The sequence below is a fragment of the Parus major genome, chromosome 18, assembly GCF_001522545.3.
Source record: "Parus major isolate Abel chromosome 18, Parus_major1.1, whole genome shotgun sequence".
Lineage (NCBI taxonomy): Eukaryota > Metazoa > Chordata > Aves > Passeriformes > Paridae > Parus > Parus major.
In genome coordinates this window covers 1105881-1115558 of record NC_031786.1, presented here as the reverse complement: position 1 = coordinate 1115558, position 9678 = coordinate 1105881, and the positions used below count along the sequence as shown (strand labels likewise).

At 56.4% G+C, this 9678-nt stretch overlaps 2 protein-coding genes across 3 annotated transcripts in view; one reads left to right on the top strand and one right to left on the bottom strand.

The window, feature by feature from the left end:
• Nucleotides 1–1465, bottom strand: part of TSPAN10 (tetraspanin 10) — a 4195-nt gene extending 2730 nt beyond the window's left edge. The window contains exons 1-3 of the mRNA XM_015645335.3: nt 1294–1465; nt 444–1018; nt 6–138 (exon numbers count right to left, since the gene is read on the bottom strand). Coding sequence (XP_015500821.1) covers nt 6–138; nt 444–1018; nt 1294–1356 — 771 coding nt within the window. The 5' untranslated portion in view covers nt 1357–1465. The remainder of the gene's footprint in view (nt 1–5; nt 139–443; nt 1019–1293) is intronic.
• A 172-nt stretch (nt 1466–1637) lies between these two features.
• The window catches only part of NPLOC4 (NPL4 homolog, ubiquitin recognition factor), a 25602-nt gene continuing 17561 nt past the window's right edge, over nt 1638–9678 (top strand). The window contains exons 1-6 of one of the 2 annotated variants that reach the window (XM_033518667.1): nt 1638–1703; nt 2791–2871; nt 5109–5221; nt 5873–6052; nt 7976–8024; nt 8936–9030. In XM_033518667.1, the coding sequence (XP_033374558.1) occupies nt 1653–1703; nt 2791–2871; nt 5109–5221; nt 5873–6052; nt 7976–8024; nt 8936–9030 (569 nt within the window). In that variant the 5' untranslated portion in view covers nt 1638–1652. Of the gene's footprint in view, nt 1704–1798; nt 1933–2790; nt 2872–5108; nt 5222–5872; nt 6053–7975; nt 8025–8935; nt 9031–9678 lie in introns of those variants that run through there. The other variant, XM_015645989.3, reaches the window with a different exon arrangement.

The following is a 9678-nucleotide window of genomic DNA, read 5'->3' as shown; positions in this document are numbered from 1 at the left end:
CCGGCCGCCGCCGCCCCCAGCCCCAGCACCCCAAAGCCGCACTGCACGTTGGGCACGGAGCCGCTCTCCAGCGGGTCCTGGCAGCAGGAAGCCGGGACACCGCACGCCTGCGCGCCCGGAGCGCTGCAGTTGAAGTACCTGCGGGATGGACACCGAGATGTGGGGTCAGGCACAATTTGGGGTGTGGGGATGGGTCTCCTACACCCCCAGCCTCAAAGCTGGACACCAGCCGTGGGTTCCAGCTCATCCCTCTCTTTCCTGGGCCATCCTGGGGCTCCCACCACCCCAAACACCAGTCCCCAGCACAGAGCCCACAAGGAACGGGGAGGTTTTTGACCCTGTGGTGGGAATGGGGTCCCACAAAGGAGGTTTTCCAGCCCCATGATGGACATGGGGTCCCATAAAGGTTTTCCCCCCCAGTACACCCCCCAGCCCACACTCACGGGTTGCTCTCCCAGTCGTGGTAGGACTCGAGGCCGCAGCACTGGAGGCTCCGCTGCACCTCATCCACCAGGAACTGCAGGTCGGGATCCTCCTGGTAGCGCAGGAGGCAGAGGAGCAGCAGGTCCTGCAGTGCGTCCCGCAGCTGCCGCCGTGCCAGCAGCAGCAGGAGCCCCCCCAGCACCTGCAGCCCCCCAAAAGCCAGCACAGCGCCCAGGAAGAAGCGCAGCAGGCAGGGGTTGGCTCGGAAGGCGCCCAGGCAGCCAGCCAAGGACACGGCGCTGGTCCCCAGCCCCACCAGCACAAACAGCAGCATGGGGTCCGAGCCCAGGGGCACCCCACGCTCCCCCCCGGACAGGGGGCTCTTGGCCAGCAGCCCCCAGACCCCCACAGCGAGGGTCAGCAGCCCCAGCAGGAGGAAGAGGAGGTTCCAGAGGAAGGCCAGGTAGCGCACACAGCAGCTGAAGGGGCTCAGTTTGGGGGGGTCGGGGGTCCACACCCCGGGGTTCTGCTCAGCCGTGTCACCGTCATCATCATCATCAAAGGAGGAGTAGGGCAGCTCCACCAGCCTGGATGCCTGCACGGACAGAGGAACCACTCACTGCTCCCCAGAAATGTTCCTCCAGCCCGTGTAGCTCACCCCACAGCTGGACACTGTCCTGGATCCTCGCTTAGCCCCCAACTCACCGCTGCTCATCACAGGGGTCTGCAGGGGAGCACCCCAAAGACTCTGACCCCAAGGGAGCCCCAGGGATGCAGTGCACAGGCAGCACGCTGCTACCCGGGGGTGGGGGGACATGGGGTGCACGGGTAAGGGGCCCCGAGGGAGAGGATTGGGGGTCCCGGGATTACCTGGGGCAGCAGCCGGGTGCGCTCCCCGTGGGGCTGGAACAGGCGGACTCTGCTCGGCGCCATCGCCGTTACCTCGTGCCTGGACCCGTCACACTCCCATCATGTGAGGGGCTGCAGGCGGGCCTAAATGGGGCTGTGTGTGCCGCCCCACAGCTGGGCACGATCCCGCTACCCACCCACCGCCACAGCTGACCCCGACCACCCCCAGCTCCACAGCTGGCCCCGATCCCTCTCCCCAGCACCGCGGGCCCCCTCCCAGGGCACCGGGGGGGCCTGGTTGCGTGCGGAACTAAAGACCGATCGCTGCGGCGGGAGGGGACACTTATATCCGTAGCACCGAGGCAGCACGGGGGACCATTATGGCGGTTGCACCGAGGCAGCACGGGGGGACGGCTGGCGGTGACGCCGGGGTAGGAACCTTGGTGCGCCGGAACGCGGGCGCGGGGCGCGGGGCCGGGGGGGGCGGGCGCGAGGGCGGGCCGGTCCCGGGAGGCGGCGGGCCGGGCCGGGAGGAGCCGGGAAGGGCCGGGAAGGGCCGGGAAGGGCCGGGAGAAGCGGAGCGGGACGGGCCGCACCGGGCCGTGTCTGTGCGGCGCGGCGAGCCCCGGGCCCGCGGGCAGCGCCATGGCCGAGACGATTGTGAGTGCGGCCGGGGGAGGGGCGATGAGGCAGCAGATTCCTGTGGGGCCGGGACGGGGCACCGGGACGGGGGGGGCCGGGCCCGGGGCCGGCGGTGTCCGGGCCGGGCAGTCCCCGGAGCGGCGGCGCGGGGGCTCCCACGTGGTTTTCCCCGCGGGGGTCGGGGCCGGGAGCCCGCGGTGCCGCTCAGCCGCGGGCGGGGGGCTCGGGCCGAGGGGAGAAGGGGCTGCTCGCTCCGGTGAACGGCTCCCGGCCCCGGCCCGGCCGGCTTGTGCCCGGCAGGGAAGCCGGGAGAGCGGAAAGGGGCTCTCCGTGTCCCCGTGTCACACAGTAGCGGTTGAGCGTCCCCTTTAGAACAGCTCCGGTGCCCCTCAGCGCTCCGGGACACCGCTATTTACATTCGCCCCTTCCCGGAGGATTCCCCGTGCCCGGTCCCCGCAGCTGTTGCCGTCCAGGAGCTCAGGTTTCCCGGGAGCAGCTGCAGCCCCGTGTCGCTCCCCACTCCCGCATTCCCGGGGCTCAGGCACGAGCTGTGCAGTGCCCGGTAACACCGGTTGGGCCGGTGCCTGTGTGAATAACTCCCCTCGGAAGGTCTGCTCCATCCTCCTGAAGGTCTAATTCCACCTCCGAGGTCACAGCTTTGGCCAAAGGTGTTTTCCTTGGAGTCAACTCGTGCCAAGAGCCCGGAGCGTTGGAATGATTTCCCCCATGCTCACAGACATCACCCAGAGCTGCTCTCCTGGGTGTTCCCAGGCCCTTTGGAGGATGGAAACAGGAGGGAGGAGTGGGGGCCATCAGCCTGGGGGCTCAGTGTGGGCTCTGTCCCCCCTCCCTCACTCGGTGTTCCCTCATTCCCAGATTATCCGTGTGCAGTCGCCAGATGGAGTGAAAAGAATCACGGCTACGAAGAGAGAAACGGTGGCAACGTTCCTCAAAAAGGTACCCCAGGATCCACAGCGCCTTCCCATGGGATGGGACAGGGCTCCTGTGGCTCTGTCCCGTGGGAGATCCGTGTTTAACCCCCCTGGCAGCAGCGAGGGACAGCATTCCATGTGGAAAAACACACTTTGATTGGTGTAGCTTGTGTTGTTCCAGAGGGAAAATAACAAATTTAAAGAAAAAAACTCTCTCAGCTTCTCCTTTGGGGCTTCCTGGGGTGGGAACTTCCCTGGGAAGGACTTTTTGGGGCTCTCCCAAGGAAGTGGCAGCTGGGAAGCAGAAGGGGAGCTGTGGGATCGTCAAACCTGCTGCTCCAGGTGGGTTCCAGGCTGGCTCAGCTGCTGGATTTGGGCTTGGAATGTCATTTGGATGTGCTGTGTGTGCTTCTGGATTTCCAGTATGGATTTGGAGAGAACAAGGGAGGGATGGAGTGAGATCTCAGGAGCCCCTGGGCTCTCCTGGGGAGGGAAACACGCCAGGCTGGGGCTGCCTCTGCTGTGATGCAGCTGCTCTGTGTTCTTTGGGAGTGAGCAGTTCTCCCTTTGCTTCCCCCCTGGAATTCCTCTGGAACCCTCGGACTGGGGGTTCTTTGATCCATGACTTGTACTCCTGAATGGGAGCAGGTGGAAACCTTCCCTTTGTGAGTCACAGCTTTGTGTGGAGCTGCAGCCCAGACAGGACAGCATTCCCTGACAGCATTCCCACCTGGCCAGGGAAAATGCTGCTGTTTTTCAGGGCTGGCTCAGGGACACTCCCTGCAGCCTCTGAGCAGCCTCAGCCAAGGCAAGAGGAGCTTCCAGGATCTCTGGAGCCTGTGCAGAACGAGCTGCTCAGGTTACCCGAGGGAACAATCGGGCTGGAAAACACTTCCTGCCAGGACAAAAGCACCTGGAATTGCCTGTTGATCTGGGGAAGGCTCTGTCCTCTGGCTGAGCTGCAGCAGAGACGTGTTTGGGTTTATTTCCTGCTGCAGGGGTTGCTTGGAAGAGGAAAGTGGCAAATTTCCCACCCGAGGTCTGTGTTTTATCTAAATCCAGGTCTCTCCTGCCTGTGCTGTGGATTTTAACGCTGGAATGTTCACCCAGGGGCTGGGTTTGGTGTTTAGGGGGACAGCTGTAATTGGAGAGGTATCAGATTGCTGCTTCCATACCAGGAATTAACCTGGATCTGCTCCAGAAGTGCTCAAGGAATAAAGCACTGAAGAATCTTCCCTGTCTCCTGTGGCACATCCTGGGCAAAAGCACCAGAAAAACTCACTGTGGGTGTGCTCAGGACTGGGAATTAACTCCAACCTGCTGTTAATGTGTTGTGGGATTTGTCTGCCCCCAAAAATGGAATTCTGTGGCCTGAGGAGCAGGAGCTGATCCCTGTGAAAGGGTCCCATTCAAAGGGATCACTCTGTGCTGCAAATCACAGCCAAGCTGACAGGAAAACAAACTGCTTTTCATGGCTGTGCTCATGTGACAGCTCTTTGTGGCTCATCAGATTTGTCCTGTGGGCAGGATCCCATCCCTGACTCTGACCAAAGCCATGGGAATTGGTTTTATTCATAAAAATAAAGGCCTTTCCCCTCAGAATCGAGGGCAAAACCTGGCAAATAGATAAACTTTAGACACCACTTTTAAACTGATGAAGTTCTCAAGGGGCCAAATGTACAAATTATTTTTGCTGGGAAGAGGTGTTGGATTGATTCCAGGTAAAGCAGACTTAATCCGAGCTGGGAAAACCTGCCTGGGGACTGAGGGGTGGCTGTTGTGGGAGTGAATTCCATGGAAGAGAGGAGGAAAGGGGGGAAAACCGCACAGAACAGCAGGAAAAGGTTGAGTGGAGCAGCTGGGAGGTGGGAATGGAGCTGAGGGTAAAAGATCCACAGAGGTGAAGGTGTGGATTGTGGAATTCTGGTCGCAGGAGGATGGGAATGACCTGGTGGTGTGTGCTGGTGCAGCTGGAACAAGAAAACTGGGATAATGGAGAAGTTTCCCCCTCCAGTCAGGCAGTGCTTGCCTGGCTGTAGCTGAAACTCTGCATTTGTGTTGTGTGAGGCAGAGACAGTTCTGGTTGAGTTGTTTAAGCTCCTGCTTTAATCCACTGCTTGTTTTTCCAGGTGTTTCCATCTCTTGTTGTCCCAGGCTCAGGAATGGGGGTGAATGGAGCTGAATTTCTGGAGGAGTTCTCTGGGATTAGCTCTGGCTAGGAGGCTCACCCCTCACACCTTGTCCCTTTTCCCTGTGTTTCAGGTGGCCAAGGAATTTGGGATCAGGAATAATGGCTTTTCCGTGTACACCAACCGGAACAGGACTGGGGAGATCACGGCGGCGCAGAACAAATCCCTCAACCTGCTCAAGATCAAGTGAGCCCTCACCAGGATGGGGGGCTCTGCTTGGAGCTTCCAAAATGGGAAAAGTCACACCCCAGGAGTCCCCAGCTTCCAGAGCTTCACTGCTGGGACTGGGGAGGGAGGGCCTTGGTGGCTCTCAGTGACACAGGAGAGGTGGTGGCTGTTCCTTGGTCACTCCTTGGGGTGTGTTCAATGTGGGGAGGTTCCATCCTGGATTTCCCTCCCTAATCCCTGCTTTCACCTCTTTGTCCCAGCTTTCCCTGCCTCATCCCCAGTTTTCCCTGCCTCATCCCCACACTTGCCCTCCTGTATCCCTGTTTTCATCCCTGCCTTCCTTCCCACGTGCCTTTCTCTACCTCACCCTCCTTTCCCTACCTCATCCCAGCTTTCTCTCCCACATCCTTGTTTGCACTCCTTCATCCCAACTCCCTCCTCCATATTTCCCCCTCAGCTTTGTCTCCTGATGGAAGGATTTGCATTTATTGCAAATAAAAGCAGGAGGGGGTGGCTCACGGAGCAGCTTCCAGCTGCCACCTGTGGTCTGGTTAGAATTTGTGCCACATTCCATGCTGTTCCATGGCTGCCTGCTGGGAAGCACCTCCAGCTTCCAGGGTGTTGTCTCCCACACCTCCCACTACCCATGTGCTGTTTCCCACCCTGCAGGCACGGGGATATGCTGTTCCTGTATCCCTCCAGCCCGGCTGGCTCTTCCTCAGAGACCATGGACACTTCTGTCTCCCAAAATTCCCGGCCTGGGGGGGCCCCCCAGGTGGTGGAAGATGAGATTGACCAGTACCTGATCAAGCAGGATGGGAAGATTTACCGGAACCGAGACCAGCAGCTGTAAGTGGGGTTGGGTTGTGTTCCTGCCCGTGGATCTGGGGCTCACCAGAGCCTGGAATGTCATGGTCCAGCCCAGCAGTCAGGAAATTACTGTGGGAGCTGCCCTTGGCTCCATCCTGAGTGCCTTGGGGACGTTCTCAAGGGAAAACAACCCCTGCTCTTGTCCTGGGAGGTTCAGTGGAGCCCTGGAGAGCCCAGGGAGGAAGCAGATACCCAAATCCCAGGGTTTTTGGCAGGAAGGACTCACTCAGAGCAACCATTGTTCTGATGGAGGAGACCCTGGTGCTCCTGCTCCTGGATCTTGTGCTCCTGAAGCACTTGGAATTCTCTAGATTGGAATGAACATTCTGCATTCTTCCTGGGCAGAGTTAGATGAGATATTGGGAAGGAATTCTTCCTGTGAGAGTGGGGAGGTCCTGGCTGCCCAGAGCAGCTGTGGCTGCTCCTGGATCCCTGGAAGTGTCCAAGGGCCAGGCTGGATGGGGCTTGGAGCAGCCTGGGACAGTGGAAGTGTCCCTGCCATGGCAGGGGGTGGAATGGGATGAATTTAAAGGTGCCTCCAACCCAAACCATTCCAGGATTTGCTGTCCCAAGCAGGGACAATTCTCTGTGCCTTCAGATTCAGCCACTCCTCATAAAGGAAATGATGGAAGTGAAGGGAAGGAGTGGAAGTATCCAATGGCAGAGGTTTGGAAGTGGGACTTGGGTCTCTGCCTGCTCTGGCTTCCCTTCATCAGGTGTCCACCTGACTTCTCCATGAAACCAGGGAGTCCCTTTTGCTCACAAAAATGCACCAAAGTCCAACTTCCCAAAGCTCTTCCATTCAAGAGGCTTAGGGAAACAAAGCAGCTTCTCTTTGTGTAAAAATAACACAAGAATGAGTTAAACCCACCCAAAACCTGCTCTGGGACTGCTAAAACATCCTCTGCTTGGAGGGAGCTTTTACTGCTCAGTGTTAATGACCCAGCTGGGTCCTGGCCTGATGCCTGCACTGGTTGTGGCCTTGGGGCTGGAACCCTCTGGAACAAGACTCCTGAAAAGGTTGGAAGGAAAATTTTAAAGGCAGGAATTCCTGCTAAAACAGAATGATTTGCTCTTCCCCTTGGGGGTTGTCCTCCATGTGGTTTCTCTTCAGTGCTGCAGCAATGAGGAAGTTTGAGGAAGATCCTCCCTGACCTTCCCAGCTGACCATAAATTATGGGATGTCTCATCACCAGAGCAATAAAGGCAAACCCACCACTCTGTGGCAGAAACATTGCCTTGAACTTGGCCACGTTTTTCAGGAGAATTGATGGAGCTGTTCCTAGCAGGGAGCCGAGGCCCAGGGGAGGGTGTTGAGGATAAAAGGAGTTGTCTGGGCTGGTTCCTGGCTTTGGGAGTGTGGATCAATCTCCAGTGAAGGATGCTGAGTGCTTTAGCAGCATTTAACTCTCCTTTCTGTACATTATCTGCCACAAAACATCCTTAAAAAAACCTCCTGCAACTGGATCCCATCCATTGTTTCCACAGCCCAACCTCGCTGCTCCTCTCCTGGGCCCTTCCTTTGGGAACCAGCACTGAGCTGGTGCTGGGGATGTTTTATTGTTGGTTTAGGGCTTTTTTTAAAGCAAGCACCACAAAAGGAGATGTTTTCCTCTCTGTAACTCTACCCAGCAGGACTTTATCTGCCTGATAAACACACACTTCCCTGGTTGTTCCTGCCCTTCCTGATAAAGGATGAACACTTTGGGTGGCTTTTTGTTCAAATCACCCTGCCACGTGGAGAGTGGAGGATTGCTCAGAGCTCACGTAGTTCTCCCACACCAAACTTACTCCAGAGAAACTTTTACAGGCTGTTTTTTTCCCGTGATTAAATAAGAATTTATTCTTCCTTCAGTTTCCAGGTGAAATGAGATTTAACCCCAGTTCTCTCTCTCTGCCCAGGTGTCGCCACGGCCCCTTGGGCAAATGTGTGCACTGTGTCCCACTGGAGGTAAGAGCCCCAGGAAGGTGCTACAGGCTCACCCCAGTTCCTCCCAGTAGGAACATTTTTCCTGGGAATTCTGCCTGCCAAGGGGTGGCAGCTCCAGGCTGGAATCCTGCCATGCACCAGCAGAGCTGCTGGTTCTGGGATCACTAAAGCTGGAGACCTTTGTGCCCCTGGGTTGATCCTGGTTAAAGCTGTTTTTCTGTACTAATGACTTTAACAGAAAGTGCTTCAAAAAAAGCTCCATTCTCCCTCAGTCTTCACTTTTCCCTGGATTTTCTTGTTTTGTCCCTTCTCTCCTAGATCCCAGCACTTGCCAGTTTTACCCACCTGGCACAGGCTGCCCAGAGAAGCTGTGGCTGCTCCATCCCTGCAATTGTTGGGCTTGGAGCAACCTGGGATAGGGGAAGGTGTCCCTGCCCATGGGATGAGCTTTAAGACCCTTCCCAACCCAAACCATTCCATGATTATCCAGCTTGAAGCAGCTTTAGTGACACCTCCAAACGTGCTGGGCTGTGTAATTCACTGCACAAAGCAGCAGCCACCCCTCCAGAGGGATCCTGGCTGTTCCAGGATGGCTGTTCCCCTCTGCTGGAAGTGCTCTGGGAATCCTTGGCCGTGTTGGAACAGCTGGGCCCGTTGTTTGTTGTTAGATATTGAAAGGAAAAGGCTTTTTGCCGTTGAGATTCTGATTTGTGGAGCCAATCTGTTCCCAGAGCAGGAGGCCACCATAAAACTCCCCGTTGTAAAGCTCCACTGTTTGCATCCCAGTAGTAGCTGCCTTGAAAATGAAGCTGAATTTCCTTGATTGCTTCCACATTGGCGGGGTTGAGTGTGGAACATGCATTTGCTGAGGGATCAGGGCGTTATCAGACAGGTGTGTGACCTGGCTCTGCTCTGTGCCGTGTTTTTGGCAGCCCTTCGATGAGGATTATTTGAACCATCTGGAGCCTCCTGTGAAGCACATGTCATTCCATGCCTACATCAGGAAGCTGACTGGAGGGGCAGACAAGTAAGGAAATCTCTGGGTTTAAGGGAATCTGGTTGGAGCTTTGGGTTTTTTAACACAGACAGATCTCGGTGTTGGACACGAGGATTGAATGGCAAACAGAGGAGAAAAAACCACTTTGAAAAGTTGAGGATAAAAGGAAAAGGCAGGAGGGAAGCATTAGAAGTCTGTCTTTTTATTTTATGTCCCAGTTTTATTTCTGTTTTCCTTTTTCCTGTGGCAATATAATTCCTTCCAGGAAACACTCCTGATGGGAGGGAAGGCCAGATGGAAGGAAAGAAGTTCCCTAATTACACCAAGCTCCAAGCCTGTTTCTCAGACTTGGTGGGCATAAGTTATACAGAGGTGAAATCTTCTCCCTGCTGTTCCTAAATACCATCGAGACTTCTAAAATCTCTTTGGAAGATGCAGCTCAAGTCCATGAGACTTCCATTTGAAGGGAATTTCCCTTTCCAGGAAGCCTTGTGCACATGAGAGGACAATTTGCTGTGGTGCAACAATCTCTTACTTCCCACATGCTCCATAAATGATTGCTCTAAAAGCATTTACTGTGCTAACAGCAGCCTTTTCTTCCCCCTCTTCCTTCTCTTCTCCCCCTTCTCATCCTTCTCCCTCTTCTTCTCCCACCTTTCTATCTTTCTCTCTTTCTCT